The following is a 22,336-nucleotide window of genomic DNA, read 5'->3' as shown; positions in this document are numbered from 1 at the left end:
GGGCACACTGGGACGAGATGCAACATACAATATAGCACTTGCCCAAGGAACACCAAAAGCGTGCCCAACAGGTTGTTGAGGAAGGACAAGCGATTTCCAACAACCAAATAAGGTCTGCAGTGGACTCGGCAGACACAGCAGCACAGACAGTGAACACTGCGGTAACCATTCGCAGGCACGCATGGTTACAGAGCTCAGGTTTTAAACCGGAAATCCAGCAAGCTGTGTTAAATATGCCGTTCAACCAATAACAATTGTTTGGGACGAAGGTGGATACAGCAATCGAAAAGCTCAAAAAGGACACGGACACGGCCAAAGCCATGGGTGCGCTCTACTCCCCACAAAACAGAGGCACTTTTAGAAGGCCACAATTTAGAGAGGGGTTTCGTACCCAAACCACAGAGCCTTCCACCTCACAAGCCAGACCCACATATCAGGGCCAGTACCAAAGAGGTGGTTTTCGAGGATCATACAGGGGTGGACAATTCCCAAAAGCAAGGGGGAAATTCCAAAGCCCAAAAACCCCTCAAGCCAAACCGTGACTTCAATGTCACAAACCCCCACCACTCAACACCAGTGGGGGGGAGACTTACCGCATACTACCACAGCTGGGCAAACATAACTACGGACGCATGGGTCCTAGCCATTATCCAACATGGTTATTGCATAGAATTCATAAATTTCCCACCAGATGGGCCCCCAAGAGCAGCTAGAAGTTCAAGCATTGTTACAAAAACAAGCAATAGAACTAGTGCCGGAACATCAAAAAGGTGCAGGTGTCTACTCACTTCCTAATTCCAAAGAAAGACAAAACGTTGAGACCCATATTAGACCTCAGAACTCTGAATCTCTACATCAAATCAGATCACTTCCACGTGGTAACACTTCAAGACGTCATTCCCTTGCTCAAAAAACAGGACTACATGTCAACGTTAGATCTAAATGATGCATATTTCCATATACCCATACATCCTTCTCACAGGAAATACTGAAGGTCTGTAATACAGGGAGTGCATTACCAATTGAAGGTGTTACCATTCGGGATAAGAACCCTTTATACAAATACATAAACATAAAGTGGTTTGCCGTACAAATCCAAAATTCTTACCAAACATTATAACACCATTCCACCTACACCAAACAGTGGAATTCCCAGTCTTTTTAAATCAACCAGACTCAGTAGCAGAAAGAGCCTTACATATGTTAGACATCAAAAGAGCACTAATGTATTACATTGACAGAACAAAACAGTTTCGCAAAACAATTATTTGTAGCCTTCCAAAAACCTCATGCAGGGAATCCTATATCCAAGCAAGGCATTGCTAGATGGATAGTGAAATGTATTCAAACCTGCTATATTAAAGCAAAAAGGGGCACCAAAGGCGCATTCCACTAGGAAAAAAGGCGCCAAAATGGCTTTTTTAGGGAATATACCTATGACAGAAATGTGTAAGGCAGCCACATGGTCTACGCCTCATACTTTCACAAAACATTACTGTGTAGATGTGTTAACAGCACAACAAGCCACAGTAGGACAGGCTGTATTACGAACATTATTTCAAACAACTTCAACTCCTACAGGCTAAGCCACCGCTTTTGGGGAGATTACTGCTTACTAGTCTATGCACAGCATGTGTATCTGCAGCTACACATGCCATCGAACGGAAAATTTCACTTACCCAGTGTACATCTGTTTGTGGCATGAGACGCTGCAGATTCACATGCACCCTCCCGCCTCCCCGGGAGCCTGTAGCCGTTATAAGTTGAATGAAATTTGTAAATATATACTATTATTATACACATTATGTACATACATACTTACTCCATTGCATGGGCACCTTTACTATATACACAACTCCTACCTCACCCTCTGCGGGGAAAACAATCTAAGATGGAGTCGACGCCCATGCGCAATGGAGCCGAAAGGGAGGAGTCCCCCGGTCTCGTGACTCGAGAAGACTTCTTCGAAGAAAAACAACTTATAACACTCCGAGCCCAACACTAGATGGCAGGATAATGCACAGCATGTGAATCTGCAGCGTCTCATGCCACAAACAGATGTACACTGGGTAAGTGACATTTTCCATATATATATATATATATATATATATATATATATATAAATATTGGGACTCGGGCAGATGCAGTGACCTCCATATAAGGCATGTCTGATCAAGTAACTAGAGAACACCCACTTGACCTTATCCATGTGGCGAGGAGTCCCCTCATTTTGACATCACTCGCATTTAGAACAGGCATGGGAACTTCATACAACTGGATTAGCATCTTCTTTAGTCACCAGGGACATATTTGGTATGCTACATTAAAGCTCTTCAAACAACTAACCCCTGTAATTAAATGTGGAGTGATCCTGTATGCCCACATCCCTTCTCTCACAGGGTGTAGATATAAGATTACCCGTAATGAGGTAAATTTCTCAATGTGTCATTGCGCTGTGGGTCACTATTTGATCTGTTTAAGAATCTCCTCTGTTGCCACAGATACATATTGCACTCCGTTGTCCACAATGATGGTTTCAGCAAATCCTTGTTTGATAAATAATACCACAAGGAAGTTCACTACTGTCACTAAATTGAGTTCAGACACTTAGAGGTGTGACCAGTGAGCACAGAGGCTAAGCACATGTTCCCAAGAAAGATTTTGGAAGAAACCACTTCATCTAAAGCCAACTTTTACCATGCACATGTTGGCTGCAGAATTAGCCACAAAAGCAAGGTTAGTCTGAATTTTTGTGAGAGGATTTGCACACTTCACATAGTATCACAAATCTCTCTGCCTCCGAAAACATACCAAGTGATCAGAAGAATATTTTGAAGAATTTGTTTTCTAAGAAGGCATGCCCAGGTGGCCATGGTGAGCAATTTCCAGGACAGGATGACAAATTAATTCTGGCGGGATGTGCTTATGCATCTGCAACCACTTCATTGCATGTGGAGTGTTCTCCCGGCCTCTAGCTCTGCTGGTGCCTGGCTAGGGTATGCAGGTATTTATTCATGTCTGTTAGCACATCACATATAGAACAATTGGGGCTAAGGAGAGAGGGTGACGTTTGTGATTTAGCAGAGGCATAGTGGACGTGTTCCATTCTGAAAAGATTCAGTGTATGAATTATTGTATACTAGATGTCTCTAGGGTGGAGGAAGTTGCTAGGGGTTAGGGAGACCACCTCGCTCCATGACATTCTGAGTATCGTAGTCGTTTTGTGTATATTGACCTAATTAGACTTAAGACACCTGGTAGCAAGTACTTGCAGGTGAAAATACATGGCTTGAGCTGCTCACCATACGTGGGGCAGATGTTGTGCGCATTAAGCAAATAAAGTGCAGATATATTGCTAGTGGTACGCCCTCAGAGGACCCTTTAGCCATCATCAGATTACATTAGTTGACATTTTATTTTGTGTTTCACATAAGAATTACATACAGATAAGTACTAGTATGAAATTTATTATTGACTAATTTAAAAAGGGTTTGTTAACAATGTTATGCTTGTGCAAAGCGCATCAAGAACGCTGAGTTAAGGTGGTGTGTGAATTAAATCAATGCATTGGATCTTAGACAGTTTGGGTGTGTGGGTGCATGTGTGTCCAGTTAACACACTACTGCAGGGCCCAGAAGTGAAACTGTACTTTTATAAGTCTCTGCTTGGTACGTGCATACTATACTTAAATAAGCAGATCACTCCCCAGGTTGGCACGTTCTAAGGCATGAAGATTAGATCAAGTTTTTATTTTTTTAAATTACACGACTGGTACAAACATTAATAGAAAGTGAACAGTTGAAAGGAAATTGAGGCACGGATACCACATGGTCCCAAGCCTCAGTTCATCTCAATAAAACAACTTGTATGAGACAGGTTTATATCAAAATGACAGTTCCAGGGTGACTATGGAACAGTGATTGCTTTGTTCACGAGCAGTGTTGCCATCATAATAGTGGCATAAATCCTTTGCTGATACTATGTTGTCTTGTGATGTCCTCTACCTCCTAAGCATAGTGATGGTCTTCAAAGGGAACTCTAACCTGCTTTTGTTCTTTTACTTTTCTCGTTTCTTCCTTCAGCCTATCTCATGATGCTATGAAAGGTTTTCTGAGTTGATGCTTGTGACTGAGCTGCACCATTGACATGTACCATTGACATCAGTTATAGGGTACAAGCTGACTCCTGTATTAGTAACTTCCTCCAGGTTCATACTCTTGGCTATGTAGCTTTTGGACTGCCAACCTATCAAAAACTAGCTTACCATTTGATTACTTCCTAATTGACTGCAGCACTAAACGGGGCCCATATTGCTGTAGTTCGTACAGTGTACTGCTCAGGAATGGCCTGACGTATATCCACTGTCAGTTTTTTATTGGCTCAGTTGTGGTTTGAAACCAGAGTGCTTGAGTCCATCTCTGGTATGGAAAAAGCAATACTGCCAAGCGAAGTGAGCACAGCACCACCATGTAGGAAAGTACCCCATTTCTTGGCATAGTTACCCCCATTTTCTGCCTTTTGTCAGTGTGTTTGACTGTCTACTGGGATCCTGCTAACCAGGACCCCAGTAGTTATGCTCTCTCCTGTAAACTGTACCTTTTTCTTCCCACAATTGGAATACTGGTCCCCAGTGTAAGTCACTAATATATTGTACCTAGGTACCCAGGGAATTGGAGTTCCAGGGGATCCCTTTGGGCTGCAGCAGTTATTCTGCCACCCATAGGGAGCCCATGCAAAGGATTCTGAAGGCCTGCTGTTGTAGTCTGCGTGAAACAGGTGCATGCACTCGTTTTCACTACAGGTCACTGTAAGTCACCCCTATGGTAGGCTCTCTTAGCCCAGAGGGCAGGGTGCAGGTACCTGTGTGTGAGGACACCCCTGCACTAGCAGAGGTGCCCCCCCCAACAAACTCCAGATTGATTTTCCTGGACTTTGAGGGTGCTGGGATGCCATTTTACGCATGTACTGGATATAGGTCACTACCTATGTTCAGCTACATAATGGTAACTCTGAACCTGGGCATGTTTGGTATCAAACATGTCGGAATCGTACCCCAATACTGTTGCAAGTATTGGAAGTATGATTCTGTGCACCCTGGGGGCTCCTTAGAGGACCCGCAGCATTGATACCACCAGTCTTACAGGGTTTTCCAGGCAGCCCAAGCTCCTGCCACACGTCAGACGGGTTTCTGCCCTCCTGCTTCTTGATCAGATCAAGCCCAGGAAGGCAGAACAAAGGATTTCCTTTGGGAGAGGGAGATAACACCATCTCCCTTTGGAAATAGGTGTGACAGCTTCGGAGGGGTAGCCTCCCCAAGCCACTGGTATGCTTTGAAGGGCACATTTGGTGCCCTCTGTGCATAAACCAGTCCACACAGATTCAGGGACCCCTAGTCCCTGCTCTGGCGTGAAACTGGACAGTGGAAAGGGGAGTGACCACTCCCCTATCCATAACCATCCCGGAAGGGGGGTGGTGGTGCTAAGAGCTCCTCCAGAGGGTCCCTGGGTTCTGCCATCTTGTTTCCAAGGTTGGCAGGGAACCCTGAGAGCATCTGAGTTGCCAGTCCAGGCAGGTGACGTCAGAGCCCCCTCCTGATAGGTGGTTACGTGACCAGACTCCCTTTCAGGGCTATTTAAGGTCTCTCTTGGGTGGGGGTCCTCAGAATCGGTTTTCAAGACTCAAGCAGGATTCCTCTGCAACCTCCACTTTGACGTCTGGTCACTGGAACTGCGACTGGACCCCCCAGAAACAGACAACGCTGCTATCAGTGAAGAAGACTCTTCTGCAACATTGTTTCCACAAATCCTGCCAACTTAGCAACATTTTCCTGGCCGTGTATCCTTAGAAGACTGCAACTCTTCAGCCTGCACAAGGAGAAGGAAACTCCCTTGGAGTGAAGGAGCCACTCCCCTACAACTGCAGTCACCTACAGTAAGCAACAACTGGCTGTGTGGATCTCCCCTCATCTTGAGCTGCGTAGATCCTGCATCACGGGTGGTGGTCCTGAGTAGTCCTCTTGGTCCTCTCTGCCAGCTGTCCAACTTTGGTGGAGGTAAGCCTTTGCCTTCGCCTTCCTACGCAGGACAGTACCCTTGTGCACTGCGTCTTTTGCAGCTGCCAAGGCTTGTTGGCATCTCCTCCAAGGGATCTCTAGCAATCCTTACTGCAATGCACAGCCTTCTGCGTGGTTCGGCGGTGTGGGATCCTCTTTTGTAGTGCTCCTTCTGTGACTCCTGTGTCCCCTGTCCTGTGGGACTCTGTGGGTGCTGCCTCTGCTCCTGTGGAGACTCTGCAACGCTGTGGGTACCATGTGACTCCCCCTCCTGAGGTGAGTCATCCTGGACCTTGTTAGTCCCCGGCAGCACAAATTTCTCACTAACCGCGAGTTTGCCTTTGCCAAGGCTTGTTGGTGGAATTCCTGCACCTACACTCGTCTGCAATCTTCTCTCCAGCGTGGGACATCTTCTGCATCAATCAGGAACTCTTCTCCGGCTCCAGGGCTGCAGTGCTGACCTGTTATTCCTCACTGTTGACCAACTCCTGCAAGTACAACTGGGTGGGTGGTAGCTCCTACTCCTCCTGGACTCCGCTGTGACTCTTGGATGTGGTCCTCTCCCCCCACAAGTCTTCTGTCTTCAGGAATCCGCTGCTGGTTTCTTGCAGTCTTGTCTGGGTGTCTTTTCTTTTTCTTCCTCTGGGTGGTTTAGGGAAATTACAGTCTTTTACTCCTGCTTTCCTGGTCGCTGGGTGTACTGTTATTTACCTCTGTGGTTTCCTAGTACTCCCAGCTCCCCTCTACACATTCCGTTTACCTAGGTGGGGGTCAAGTGTTGGCATTCCATTTTTATAGTATATGGTTTGGGCTCCCCCAGGGTCACTATTGGTTATATACATTTGCACTGTTTTCTAACCTTTTCTATGCGTGTATATATTGAGTGTGGTTACTTATCTCCTAAGGGATTATTACCTTTTTAGTAATTTTAGTATTGTCACTAAAATAAAGTACCTTTATTTTTGCAACACTGTGTGGTTTCTTTCATGTGTGTAAGTGCTGTGTGGCTGCAGTGGTATTGCATGAGCTTTGCATGCCTCCTAGATAAACGTTGGCTGCTCATCCACAGCTGCCTCTAGAGAGCCTGGCTTCGAGACACTGCCCCACCACACACCAGGCCAGCTTCCTACACACCATGTAGTGGGAAATTCTGGACGACCACCGTATGAGTGTACAGAGGCGACTCACCTCCGCGGTCTGTCTGCTATTCATTACAAGTTTTCTCCTTGTGCCAAAATATAATAATGTTGTTTATGGCACATCAGAACACACTGTAGCCTTTTAGACAACACAATATTTGCAAAATACGTTTCTAGTGTCATGGAGTGTCATTGAGGGTCCACTTTCTAGCACAGAAGTATTAAAATATGTTAAATGTGATACCGTAGCTAAACAACCATTTTCAGCATCAGTGATTGGGTCATTATTCCCATTTGCCATTAATACAGCATTGGCTACTTCTTATCTATTTTCTGCGTACATATAATTATGTTGCTTGATGTAAAAATGTGAATTCATATGTGAACTGCACAGAGGACCTGTCATACTGATTTAGTATTTCTGCATTCTAATTTCTTTTCAGGAACATGTTTACCTTTCTCTGTCTTTCTAAACTGTATCTGATTGTTGCAAATTACTGGAGAAGTTGAATCATGTTGGGAATGTGTTAAAGTTTTAAGTTTGTGTATACTTGACTACGACCTGACGATAGGGAAATCGAAGAAAATAACGGGCTTTTTTCATCTTGCAGATGACGTGTTTCTTCCCAAAGATATTGACCTAGACAGCGTGGAGATGGATGAGACTGAACGAGAAGTGGAATATTTTAAAAGGTAATTGTAACTGCTTTTATCTTCTATTTAATAGTTTGCCACAGTGCAAATATCCCTTAAGTGGCATATAAATTATAGAAGGCATTTAATGTGGAAGGAAGGGGTAGTAATTTTTTAATTGACAGAATACAGGAAAACATTTAAATATTGAAGATGCAAGTGCATGATTAAATTTTGCAGCTCTGAAAGATCTAATAGTCTGAATAGAAGTTAAAACTTATAAGAATGAAATGCTGTTTGAAGGGTTCAGTTTTAAGAGCCCAGCACACTTTGGCAGTTGATGGGTATAATTTGTAGGAGGAGGGCTGTTGGCGAAGGAGTAATTTATTGTTGTTGGATTTAGGAAAGCAAATTTAGTGATGGATGTCTTTGCTTTATGTAGTAGGTGTGCAAATTAAACCAATCCATTTAGTGGCAGTATGTGGAGATTGTTTAAGTGGATGATGATATAATTGGATGAGGTTAACTTGAATATGTGAGCGTTGTCTAGACTTACTGATGACACTTAGTCTGTGTTTACTCTAAAAAGAAAAAGACAGCCCTATAAACTGTTCTACGGCCAAGGCATTTGGGATGGGTTTCTCTTTGCAAATAAATAGAATGGAACTGTTCTAGTTGTTTACCTGTAGGGCATTTTAATCCATCGATTCTTTAGTCTGCAACTTCCTTCAAGTCCAAAAAGTATCATTGCGCCCTAAAAAAAATTTCACTTTGACCCTTGGGGTATTGGGGAGAATTTCTGAGGCACTCCATACAGGATCTTTGAAGACATTTAGAGGGCGCTTAAAGTTTGTAGCACAGTGAATGCTTGGGTTGTGTCATCGTTATGGCTGTGTTTATATGACTTGGAATCTAAACAGAAAAAGAGGCTACTTCAGTCCTATATTATGGGTGCAGGAAGTGTGTAATGAATAGTACATGGTACCACTAGTCCAGACACATTATTAGCTATTGCACTTACGCAGATGGCATTTAATGCTACAAATGAGTCCGGAAACCACAACAGCTTGTGAAACTACCAATCCCCATATTCCAGAATGCCTGAATCACAACTGGATTTGCCGCAGAGCTTCAAATGGAAGTCTTCTTATTTTTTATTTCACCAGCCTAAATTGGCACTCCACCAAAGCCCACCAGAAATTCTCCAGGCTGGGTATCCTGTTTGCGGGTGACTATTCTCAGACCCTTCATTCAACTCCTTAATCAAAGTAGTTCTCCTCCATTGGATCTTTATAGATGCACTTTTTTGAATTATTCCCCATCATCAGGCTGTGAATCCCTTGTGATTTAAAACAGCCACGTCTCACGTTTCTTGATGCAGTCCCTTGAAATTCTGACTCTTCAGAGGAAAATGGTGAATATCAAGTCAGAGGATCATTGGAAGGAGCGAGCAACAAGTGGTGGTGAACAGGTGCTGGCACAAGGTGACGGACCGGGACTGCTGGATGACCTTCCCAAAATCCATGCACCCTTGGAGAGAGCTACAAAGCTTAGCCTCCCAATAATGTTGATAAAACAACTTTTTCCTGTAGGACTTCCTACCATCTATTGTTCCACATATCGAGAATATATATATTGAACACCAGACACCGACCCAGACTCTTTCATTGTGACCTCTTCCCAGTGAAGAATGTGCAAGTCGATCATGACTGTTTGCGACACGTCAATGTTAAGAAGGCAGATGTATGGATACCTTGGGCAAAAGAGTGAGCCCTATGGTTGCAGCATTCACAGCCTTGCTCTTAACATGTTCTTACCATTTTATCCCAAATGATCAAAGGATGTGAAGTTGCATCAGCCTGCTCCTAGAGTTTCTTCTATGTGAAAAACGATACACTGCTAAAGTATGCATGAGAGAAATGCCTCAGCCACTGTTACTGATTGGCCATGTATGTGCCCTAAAGCTACTTCCACCTACTGACTGCAGTGGCAATTCTCAGTTTACAGAGGTGGCCAAAAAGCATGTCTTTTCGACAGTAGGTGCACGGAAAACATCTAGATATGCCCCTTAGTATTCAGACACTCTTCGGTGAACACATGTGTAAGGAAATGCCTCCTTGGCATGGTTACCCCCTGACTTTTTGCCTTTGCTGATGCCAAGTTATGATTTGAAAGTGTGCTGAGGCCTACTAACCAGGCCCCAGCACCAGTGTTCTTTCCCTAACCTGTACCTTTGTTTCCACAATTGGCACACCCTGGCATCCAGGTAAGTCCCTTGTAACTGGTACCCCTGGTACCAAGGGCCCTGATGCCAGGGAAGGTCTCTAAGGGCTGCAGCATGTCTTATGCCACCCTGGAGACCCCTCACTCAACACTTGCGAGCTTGTGTGTGCTGGTGGGGAGAAAATGACTAAGTCGACATGGCACTCCCCTCAGGGTGCCATGCCAACCTCACACTGCCTATAAGCATAGATAAGTCACCCCTCTAGCAGGCCTTAAAGCCCTAAGGCAGGGTGCACTATACCATAGGTGAGGGCATAAGTGCATGAGCACTGTGCCCCTACAGTGTCTAAGCAAAACCTTAGACATTGTAAGTGCAGGGTAGCCATAAGAGTATATGGTCTGGGAGTCTGTCATGCACGAACTCCACAGCACCATAATGGCGACACTGAAAACTGGGAAGTTTGGTATCAAACTTCTCAGCACAATAAATGCACACTGATGCCAGTGTACATTTTATTGTGAAACACACCCCAGAGGGCATCTTAGAGATGCCCCCGAAACCATCCCGACTTCCAGTGTGGGCGGACTAGTTTTAGCAGCCTGCCACACACCAGACATGTTGCTGGCCACATGGGGAGAGTATCTTTGTCACTCTGTGGCTAGTAACAAAGCCTGTACTGGGTGGAGGTGCTTCTCACCTCCCCCTGCAGGAACTGTAACACCTGGCGGTGAGCCTCAAAGGCTCACCCACTTTGTTACAGCACCCCAGGGCACTCCAGCTAGTGGAGTTGCCCGCCTCCTCTTTGGCCACTGCCCCACTTTTGGTGGCAAGGCCGGAGGAGATAATGAGAAAAACAAGGAGTCATCACTGGCCAGTCAGGACAGCCCCTAAGGTGTCCTGAGCTGAGGTGACTCTGACTTTTAGAAATCCTCCATCTTGCAGATGGAGGATTCCCCCAATAGGATTAGGGATGTGCCCCCCTCCCCTCAGGGAGGAGGCACAAAGAGGGTGTAGCCACCCTCGGGGCTAGTAGCCATTGGCTACTAACCCCCCAGACCTAAACACACCCCTAAATTGAGTATTTAGGGGCTCCCAGAACTTAGCATGATAGATTCCTGCACCCTAAGACGAAGAAGGACCGCTGACCTGACAGCCCTGCAGAGAAGACGGAGACACCAACTGCTTTGGCCCCAGCTCTACCGGCCTGTCTCCCCACTTCAAGGAATACTGCAACAGTGACGCGTTCCACAGGGTCCAGCGACCTCTGAAGCCTCAGAGGACTACCCTGCATCTAAAAGGACCAAGAACTCCCGAGGACAGCGGCTCTGCTCCAAAGAAGAAACATCTTTGCAACAAAGAAGTAACTTTTGAAGACAGGACGTTTCCCGCCGGAACCGTGAGACTTTGCACTCTGCACCCGACGCCCCCGGCTCGACCTGCGGAGAACCAACACTACAGGGAGGACTCCCCGGCGACTACGACCCTGTGAGTAGCCAGAGTTGACCCCCCTGATCCCCCCCAGCGACGCCTGCAGAGGGAATCCAGAGGCTCCCCCTGACCGCGACTGCCAGCTTCAAAGAACCAGACGCCTGGTAAAGACACTGCACCCGCAGCCCCCAGGACCTGAAGGATCCGACCTCCAGTGCAGAAGCGACCCCCAGGTGGCCCTCTCCCTTGCCCAGGTGGTGGCTTCCCCGAGGATCCCCCCCCCTTGCCTGCCTGCTTCGCTGAAGAGACCCCTGGGTCTCCCATTGAAAACTATTGCAAACCCGACGCCTGTTTGCACTCTGCACCCAGCCGCCCCTGTGCCGCTGAGGGTGTACTTTTTGTGCTGACTTGAACCTGTGGTTCTTAAAATAAACTAAGAAAATATATTTTTCTATACAAAAACCTATTGGCCTGGAATTGTCACTGAGTGTGTGTTCCTCATTTATTGCCTGTGTGTGTACAACAAGTGCTTAACACTACCCTCTGATAAGCCTACTGCTCGACCACACTACCACAAAATAGAGCATTAGAATTATCTATTTTTGCCACTATCTTACCTCTAAGGGGAGCCCTTGGACTCTGTGCATGCTATTTCTTACTTTGAAATAGTACATACAGAGCCAACTTCCTACAACATGGCTGGCCAAAAGTAAAATCATATCAGCTGACAGGTAATTGTTGATGGCCGCCTAGTTGTTAATGGCGCTAGGTGTTGATGAAATTTAAATTATGCCACTGTAATAAGTATAATTTGTGAAATCCACATTGCACTTGTTATGCAAAATTCCCAAACAAACGCCACTTCACAAAATTAAGCGCCATTTTCTCTAAATACTTACTACAAATTGCACATTTCTCTGTATAAAATTATCGCGAGCGTGCAGGAACAACAAAACGTGAGAGAATGTTGCTCATGGTGCTTTTATTTAAATGCATCCTAGGGACAAACAGGTGAGAGGATGCATTTTGCTCTAAAATATATGCCAGATTAGCATTTTACATTGTCATAATTTCGTGTAACGATGCACAGCAGATTGCACAAATTTCGAACACTCCTAGTGAACAACTTGTTTCTTGAGTGCCAACTCTTCTTGTCTAGGTACAGTCACAGTCTACAATGATGTCCTTTATAGCAGTATTAGATATAAGCCAAATTACAACTCTACAGTCTGATGGCACCACTGATTCTGATGGATACTTCTAAGTGCTGATTCCTCATCTTTATAACATCCCCAGGTGCCAGACTAAATCCAGGGTTTTTTTCAGCAATGCTTCCGTGGCGGCAGGTGTCTACAATGTGACTGCATACTGCCTCAGAGTGTAGCTGCATCTAAGCCCCACTCTTGCATGCTGACGTACGTTTCTTTCTTTCCACTCCATTGGCCATCTGGGGCTATGCTTCCAGTTTGGTTAGTTTTCCAATTGCTTTAAAATTGAAAACAGCGTGCCAGGGGAACAATGTCTCAACTGAAAATTACAGGATTTAAACAATAAAACATATAGACTGCAGAACGCAGAAGCCAGTTTCAGACCCACATGGCATGGTTGTTGGACTTCTGAAAGAGTTGTGTGTCAAGTGTCCCTACATGGACTGCCAGACAGTTTGGGACTCTGAGGCAAAACTCTATCACTATCCATAAGAAGAGTTCATGGTCTAAACATGGTTACCGCTCGAAGTTGGTGGCTGATAGTGGTCCCAATCTTGAGACCAGTTCTGTGAAAAATGTACTTCTTGGTCAGTCTTCCAGTAAGATCAAGTCTAGACAAAAGCACAACAAGCTAAGTTGGAAGGACCCCCATCCCACCACTCTAAGTCCATTGAGAAGTTGTGAGGGTGTCAAGATGTTGACCAAATGCATTGGAAGCAGTCCTGCAGTTGGCTCTGATGCGCCCTGAGGTTCCTGGGCCATTGTTGACCCAACAGCAGATAGCAACCTTTAAGAAGACCATAATGCAGATCCTAGGTACTCTCACAGCTCCCTCTGGACATGCCTTTGGACCCACAGAGCTGCAGGGTTTCTTAAGTCAGACTTATGCAAGCAGGTCTCCCCCTGAAGTGGACTATTACCAAGCTGATTTTTGACTCCAGCACTGAGGTCCACACAGTTTCTTCCATGCTGACACCAGCTTCACTGATACTTGTCACTCATCATCTCCAATCTGAACCCAAACTGGCTGTATCCCCTATGAAGGCCTTTTTCATGCTATAAAATCACAAAGGCGGAACCAGAAGTTATACAGCTAGTGTCTTGTCCAGTACCTCTTCCCCAGTGCCAGTACCAACAGAGGATTCGGGCTGTGTTTTTTTTGTTTTTTTGTTTTTTTTGTTGTTTTTTTTTGGTTCTGATTTGGGCCCAGTGCAAAAAGCACACTATGCTTTTGAAGACACTGATGATGATGATGATGAGCAGGGGGCCAGTTTCTTTTGCCCTTTGTATACTAAGGATTCATTACATGCAGGCTTCCAAAAATGACAGTCTCTTGGCAACACGGGTCTCTTGAAACTGGGCTAGATTCACCACCTGGCTACAAATGGATAAAAGTGCTTTGTTTGCTGTTGTGGCTCAGAGGACAGCTGAGGCACTTGAATTACTGTTGTCCGCTATAGAAATGAAGACAATTGTATGAACTGAAATTCTACAGTCAGGGACTGCTTCTTCTGAGCTGTTGTCATTTAATGAAGCACTTATGGATTCCCTTTTGTCTGTGTGGTCTACACCATGCTCATGCCCGCCAGTCAGTTGATCTGTAGCTAGGCGGCACAGGCAGACCACGATGGTGTCTATAGCGATGGTGATCCGAGCTTTCTAACTGAGTACCCAACATGGGAGAGATTGATTGTATGAGCTTCAACAAGCAAGGTTAATCAAAATCACTTTCCAACCAACCCTCCAGATAGGTAGTTGAAAATAAATTAGGCTTTCAGGAAGAATGTTTTCTTTTCACCAGTGTGTCACTCAGATGAAGTAATGCAGTTTGTCTTCAATGGTGGTACTCCTGCATACTGTGGGGTACAGCCAGTGACATCTTGCCAGCTGACCTGGAAGACCTCAAGGCGTCACTAGCCCGAAGCCTACTGAATGGCCAGGAGTTGGCCAACTCTATACCGAGCAGGTCTGGACATTAGAGACTGCTTCGGCAGAGCTACTGGCATTAGTGTTGTGCTCAGGGGTATGCAAGTATCCTTTAAAGAGAAGCACTTCAGCCTATTTGAGAATGGTCCTGGGTTTGGTGAGCCTAGTTCTAAGGCTTCTTGGTCTCCTGGCCTTGTGTATCATCCTCATCCCACATGCCTGGTGGCACATGTGGGCCCTTCATTGGGCATAGGACAGGGCTGCCTCTTACACTATTGATATCTCCGAGAAGACGGAGCAGGATCTGCAATGTGGCTGGTAGACGCCAGCTTGCCCTGTGATAGACCATTCTGCTTCCCACACCCCAGGTTCACTATTGTGACAGACACGTTGCTTTGTTTGGGGCCCATGGGTGCTGAAAGTTTCAGGTAACACCTGTGTATTTTAGTTGCATTCATGTGGTTCCAGAAAAGCGTAGGAGCCATCTAGACAGTTGTCATCGGATGTGGAGTTGGGGGTAGGAAGGGAGGAGTTTAAGCTTTAGATTGTTGATTAAGAAGTCTTTGAAGAATCTGAAGATTTTATGTTGTCTTTTGCGTTTACCGCAGTTTGTTGGTTGAATGCTGTTCTGGATGTTTGGTATCTGAACAAGTTCTTGAATCTGCATCCTTAAGGACCTTCACTCTTCAGGAGGTCCTCTTTCTACTGCCAGAATTATTCCTAACATTCATGTGTCTTCAGGGCACACATTTTTATATCCCATCTGAACTACATACAATATCCAGGACTTTGTGGCCCGTCTGCACTATTAGTTCAAATTCATTGTTTGGTCTCCAATAAGCCCTAGTCTTCATGAAATTCCTTGCTAGACTCAAGAAACGTTTCACAATAAAGGGCCAACAAGGTGACAGCCAGAAGCCTCAACTAATGCCAGCTTAACATTCTTCCATTGCTGGGGGCATACTCTGGTTGAGGGTAGAACATTCTCTATCAGCAGCCGCACTATCCTTCCCTTTATTTAACTCGGATCATGCCTTGACAGGGAAGGCATTCATATCACTGAATTTTGGCCAAAACTATTTCTGCCTGTATCAGCTGTATAAAGTTGGTAATACAAATCGCTCCTAGGCTAAAGTCACCCTCCACTTCAGTAATTTCACATTGCAGAGTTCACACAAGACTTGTGCAGCTGGACATAGATTTTCAGTGGCACCAAGCAATAGTATCAGGGTAAACTAGATGTCTTTCACTTGTCAGCTAAAGCAGGTGCTTGGTGGAAGATGCCCCACAGTCATAGCCAAAGCCTATCATTTCAGAGTACATAGCATCAAACAATAACAATGGATTAACCAATGAAAGGATAAGGCGGCACATAGAAGATTTTGCAGCATAGGGGGGCAGGTGGTCTGAAACAGGAACCTGTGTATAAATGTATGCAAGCTTTGAGCCTTTTGCTTGGGCCTTCAGCTTTTTCTTCCTTGTCTAATGGAATACCACAGTCCTGTTCGGAAGACCGCACAACTTATATGCACTTCATCTTGAAGCAGGGTCAAACTAAATCTCGACTCCTCCCAGAGGATGCTTAACATTGTGGCATTGGGCAACAGCTAACATTGAACTGAAAGCAGAGCACTTGCCAGTCTTTACAACAACCATTTGGATGCTTTCAAGAAAACTCTTTTGGAATGTAACAAATGGGAGCTAAAACAGTTAATTGCAGCAGCTGGTCAGATGCTCGGGTCAGTTACAGCTGGACCTATTTGTGACTCGGGTACACTGGAAATGCTGATACGTTGCCAGCAGGCTCGAGGGGAAGCATTTTTGATGTACTGGTCAAACAAGTTTGTGTATGCCTTTCTGTCATTTTTCCTAGTCCTGGTGGTTCTCAAAGTAAGGGAAGAGGCTTCCTAGATAATACTAAGTGTTGCTGTATGGCTGTACAGTTGTGATGCATTGAAGTTCTGGGATTCCCAAGCGCTCCACTAAAAGCACTTGAAATCCATCGCAAACACCTGTATGCTGAGAGAGAGGGGGTAGGGGACAGATTCTAAATTAGTTTAAACCCCTGCATTGAACAACCTGGCTCCTGATCACCTTGAGTTTTCTTACTTTGACATTCTCCAAGGCTGCAGGGATTTAAGCATATACACCATCCCATTACAATTCACACAATGCTAATTGAAACAATACTGCATGTGGTGTGGCAAAAGGTTTTATTCACGCACAAGACTGTCATTGCTGTAGAGGTTTGAGTGTGTCCTGATTGTCCTCATTTTTATTACGTAATTTTGTCTAGCTGACTTTAATATTGAGGCGGATCGGGGTAACATTGGCATATATATAGAGCTTCATCCGAAACTAAAAGTAAAGGAGAGGATCTGGCTGTCAAAGCTAAGTTTCCTGTTGCATTTTAAGCTATTTGTGAATGAGTGACACTTTCAAAACTAAATCCTTCAAAAAAGGGGATCATACTAACTGTTAGTTGGGTACCTTATGACTGAAATCTGTGGGGGCTGTGCGATTGACCCGTTAATGTTAAGAATTTGCACTCTTTAGATTTATGCTGAGTTGACATGTTTCTTCTGAGAGCTACTACAGTTAGTTTGCTTCTGTTGCCTTGGGGAACTTTGCACAGTCTTCCTTCTTTCCCACACACAGAGAAGGCAGTCAATGTGTTTATAAAGTTCTGCATCCACCTTAGGAACTCTGACATCAGTCCTCCAAAACAGAGCATCACAAAGCTGCAATAATTGTAAAAAAAAAATAAAAAAAAATGCTTCAACCTGAACTTTTTTTTGCTTCAAATAATGTGATAATGTCTCCTACTCATTGTGATAGCTTGATCGGCTGTGTATCAATTGTTTTTAATTTATTTTATCTACCATTCATGTGGACCAAAATCTTTGAGCAACAGGTTCATCAAATATGCCCCTTGCCAGTTGTGGTGATACAGGAATAAACCCTGTACAAAAGTGGAGTATTATTTTAAGCGGACAGGAGTCCACCTTAATGGATAAGGCCACCTCTTGCTAGATTTGCTCAACCCTTGTTAACATGACACCAAGCAGACTTATATCCAAGGTAATGTGTAAAGTATTGCAAAGGTAGTACGTAAAGGATTGCATACACAGTAGAACAAGTCTGACAAAACTATAAAATTCTACAATATTAAAATAAAGAGAACAGGTTCACAAGTAAAATAATACCAAAATGACAAATATTTAAAATTTATTTTCTCTGGTTCCCCTAACTGGATTTTTAAGTGAAAATAGCACCAAAACACGCATCACACCTATTATCATTCATATAAGTGGGAGACTGGAACTTAGACACAATTTGAGGCTGACCAGGATGGAACCCTGGCCGGTTATAACAAGTGGATAGGTTCCGGTGAAAGTCTGGAAGTGAAAAAGTTTTTAAAAATGTAAGTAGCTGTGGGACTGAAAGCCAGATGTTTGAAGAAGTTTAGTCCCCCTGGAGCTTCGGAAATTTCTTGCTGAAAATGTTCTAAGTTCCACTTTCCACGCTTTCTTCTGGTGCCCAATCAACCACAGGAGTACACTTATGAGCCCTCAGGACCTCATGGGAGGACACTCAGGGTGTCAGACAGAGGGCCGCAACATAGCCCAGACCGGGTCCAGCAGCCACTGGTCAGCTTGGTACTTCCAGAAAAATGGCCTCTTGCACTACTTGTATCTCTGTAGCCACCTAGGTCAGCCAAATGACCCTTGAAGTCCACTTCTTTGTCCTAGGTGCAAGAGGTAGTACGTTCAGACATTCAGGGCTTCTCTAAGGTCAGAGACAGCAGTTTCAATCCTCTTCTAAGCTTCCTCAGGTCCAGTAGGTGTTCCAAGTAGGTGCCTTGGGGTGCCGCATTTATGCCTTACACCAGTGGGGGTGACATCGGAGCACTTCCTAGCCAATGGAGTAAATCTCTTGGGCGCTGCGTTACTCGCTTTTTCAGCATTTCTTTTGCTCTATTGCAAACAATCTCACAGTGCCCTTTACTCTCAAAATCCAGGTTGGGGAAACCCTTGTCCCCTTTTGCAGAGCCTCTGTCCCACATCCAGAGGTGTGGCCAGGGTAATGAGCAGTCCCCTCCTCTGTGGTCACTCAAAACTGGTTTTGGGTGAGCCTTTTTCCAGTTTGGTTGGTTGCCAGCCTGACTAGATGGAAACAAAAACTGGGACTTTTTCAGGTGTCACCTGACATTTGCTTGTGACCAGAAATGTCCTTTAAAAGTAATGTGAGTTCCTGGGCCCACCTCACCGGCTCTTCATTTCAGGGGAAGAAATCAACTCCAAGGCCATTGTCTCTGCTCTGAAATCATTTTCACACCTAATTCAGGCCAACTTCGTAATAGGCAGTTGCTGAAGAGGTAATGTAGATTACCTCCAGCAGCTTCAGGCAGGGTAAAGTCAGCTTTCTAAAAGTTCATTTTCCAATATATTTATTAATAATCCAACTTCATCAAAAGATTTGCTTGCTATTAAATATAAAAAGTCCACGAATAGAGGCTTGTGGGCAGTAAGATATGCTTAGGGGTGTGACTATTGTAATATTTAAAATCGGATATTCCAACCTGTCGGGTGTTTTGACAGGTCTGTGGTGCAGGGTTTAAGCTAATGCTGTCAGGCTATCCATAGGAGGCCTGAATCCATGTGCTATAGTACACAATAGTTGCTGTTGTCCGCAAGTGGCATTTTACTTTCCATGCTTGGGTGTACTTCACCATATACTGTGGCCTTATAAGAAAGTTGAATGTGCCAATCGGGTTTTTCGCCAGTTTCAACATTTTAGCGGTCGCACACACTGGGAACTGGATAGTAGTGTCCCAGCTTAAAAAGTTTGAATACTGCAAGTGGGTTGAAAAAAGGGGGATAAAAAACAGGAGTGACCACCCAAAAAGGGGTCATTATGCAGCAAACCTATCTTCAGTATTCCCAAATGTAACCTGAGAGATGGAGGAGAGACCATCTGTGGTCAAATGTGCCCTTATACGGCATTTCATTCTCCAAAATTGAGTTGGACATTTTTTCTGAAATTTCAGAAGAGGCCAAAGGCATGGTTATTCTCAGTGTAACTTGTCTCCAAAGTTATTTAACTGATGGTGTGCTTCAGCACATTCCGTAGACCCTATGCAGAAAGTGCAGCACGCTCAACAAATACCAGTCAATAAATATGGGCCAACGGGCATCATCCATTCAACCATATCATAAATCAGAATTTAAAATGTTACACTTTGTCTCCTTTTGTACAGCTTAAACACACTGACACCCTAAATAAGTAATTCTGTCTCGACTATCATTATGTATAGTAAACTGAAAGACAAACAAGTCTCTTTAGCTAAAATGTCAAATCTTTCACAAAATGTATTTTAGTGGATAACTGAGGTAGCTCACTACCTTCCAAAACACTTGTAGCTGGTTTCAGGCGTCTAAAGTCGATTGGGTTAGCGTTATACACCTAGGACAAAAAATAAACAAATCAGATGTCTGCATCAACACACAGACATTTCCCTAGTATCAACTTCCAGGAAATCTTACATTTTTGGCAAGATCTATAAGTGCCATAAGCAAGATCTAGTGATGCCCATTCCTAGGAATTTCCAAACATTTAACCCTGCAAATATGATTAAATAGTGATTAAAAAAAATCGAAGAGTTGTCTGGCTGGAGGGGTTGAGAACAAATCCTTCAGTCATGTCTTGAAAGAGAGGAGGAAATTGGTTTCTTCTACTATGGCCACTAATGTTGACAAGCATTGAGAGAGAGGACTATGGATATAAAGCCATTTGTGAAAATTAGATAAGTGCTTCTTCCATTTTTAAAAGCTTATGTTTTTCCCCTGTAAGTAGCTGGAGGTCAACACCTATTGCAACTTGAAAATGAGACACAATTTAAATTTCATTGAGCTTCTACTTAAAGCAAGTGTAGTATTTTATTTTTTTAGCTTCAGTCACCATGTTAAGGCAACCCCCTGCATAATGAGACTTCATCATACGCATACTGATCAATTTGTAATATTCAAATTTCGAGTTAACAATAAACAACATAACCAGAGTCCTGAAAGTGAAAGGGACCGCATTAATTATACTTTGAATTCTAGAGAGATGGAACATATTATTTTTTGGCTAAGGACTCCTGTTGTGTTTTAAGGGATATTAGTAAAGATCTGAACATCTGCCTTAAGTCTTCCTTAAATATGTTTACTATTGTCTTGTAGTTTCTGTGCTTTCATTTCCACTGGATATAAATGACTCTGTAAGATAGAGTGAGGACAGACTATCCAAATTAATGACCAACCCTCAAAACATGTTAACTTTGGATCATGTGTCAGTTAATATTTAATCAGGGGAATGTATTTTTATGATATTGGTAAGATAAGCAATATTGTGGCATGTTTTAATATTGAATACTCTATATTACTTACACTTAAAATGCTTTCTTTTAATTGCCTTTTTTCATAATTTTTAACTTGTTCTCTTTTTCTCTATAGGTTTTGCCTGGATTCCGCTAGACAGACCAGGCAGAGGCTTTCTGTTAATTGGTCTAATTTTAGTTTGAAGAAAACCACATTTGCAGCACACTGAAATATTAAGATCCTGGTCAAACTATGAAATTTCAACTCCACTGACTTCAGTCCTGCCTTGCGGAGGGCTTATCTGGCTTTGAGTTACCGCTGACCTGCCTTTTTCCCAGTGCTTTGTGAATCTGCACTGAACCCTTTGGCCTAACAGTTGCTGCGGATTGGAAATTTGCCACTTTCTACCTGGATTTGTTAGCTTGTGTGCTTGTAGTCTGAAAGTGAGACTTAATGGATTGTAGCCGTATGCTATTGGAGTTGGAACACTAGTTTTTCCAGTTCCTAATAAATGCCATGGCTTTAAGTACTTCAGACTGCTTCCCAAGCTCTGGTGGAGGCCAAACTACCCGTTTTCATTCATGGAGGCACCTGTCATTTCTGCAGTTCACAATATTTTGTCATTCGGACTACTGACAGACGAATGGACATTGACAGATGTGCTTTCACCTGCTACGTAATTCTGCACCACATTTTTACAAAAGAAGCTCATACGGGACAAGCATTTCCTAAGTTCTTTCATGATCTACTGTTTAAAAGTGTACAAGTTACGCTATATGTGTTTGATTTTTTTTTTCTGACTTGTAGCCAGCTTGTGTAAGAATACTTGCAGAATGAGAGTTTGAGGAACAGTACTCACACTATCAATCTGTTATAGAGTGTATAATTGTATTAACACTGAAGCCGAACTGGCTACTTTTTTAACATATTGTTAAGTAATATTAAAATCATGTCTTTCTTTTTGAAAGATGGAATACATTAGTATGGTAGAAGACTTGTGTTTTGTTTTTTCTAACAGGAGAGAAAAGAGTAGGGGGGGGAAAGGAAATGCTAGGTGTTGCTGTACTCAAAAATGTCAATCACATGTAAAATGAGTATTTGTGGTAACTTAAATTAATACCTTGGCGGATGTGTGAGCCAAGCTAGCAGAAACAAATTGATAACTTCAGGGTATTTTGATATGTTTAATTGAAATCATGTGCTCTATTTAAACCTTTACTGCTTTATGGTGGTCACTTTGCTGGTCAGTGTTAGCAGAATAAGCTTCAGACATTGTATGTCCAAAGTATCTTGGTGTCAAAAATGTCATCTGAGTAGTGTTTAATACCCTCCTAGGCTTCAGTTGGTAATGTAGCCTTATTTAC

The 22,336-nt window shown here is 43.8% G+C and overlaps 1 protein-coding gene across 5 annotated transcripts in view; it reads left to right on the top strand.

Annotated features, from left to right (window-relative positions):
- Positions 1 to 21,950, top strand: part of FAM193A (family with sequence similarity 193 member A) — a 306,086-nt gene extending 284,136 nt beyond the window's left edge. For all 5 annotated transcript variants that reach the window (XM_069203630.1, XM_069203636.1, XM_069203652.1 and 2 more), the window contains 2 exons: positions 7,803 to 7,884; positions 21,108 to 21,950. In XM_069203630.1, the coding sequence (XP_069059731.1) occupies positions 7,803 to 7,884; positions 21,108 to 21,201 (176 nt within the window). In that variant the 3' untranslated portion in view covers positions 21,202 to 21,950. The remainder of the gene's footprint in view (positions 1 to 7,802; positions 7,885 to 21,107) is intronic.
- The last annotated feature ends 386 nt before the right edge of the window (positions 21,951 to 22,336 follow it).

The sequence above is a fragment of the Pleurodeles waltl genome, chromosome 1_2 (genome assembly GCF_031143425.1).
Source record: "Pleurodeles waltl isolate 20211129_DDA chromosome 1_2, aPleWal1.hap1.20221129, whole genome shotgun sequence".
NCBI lineage: Eukaryota > Metazoa > Chordata > Amphibia > Caudata > Salamandridae > Pleurodeles > Pleurodeles waltl.
The sequence above is the reverse complement of the archived record's forward strand: the minus strand, read 5'-3'. Positions and strand labels throughout refer to the sequence as shown.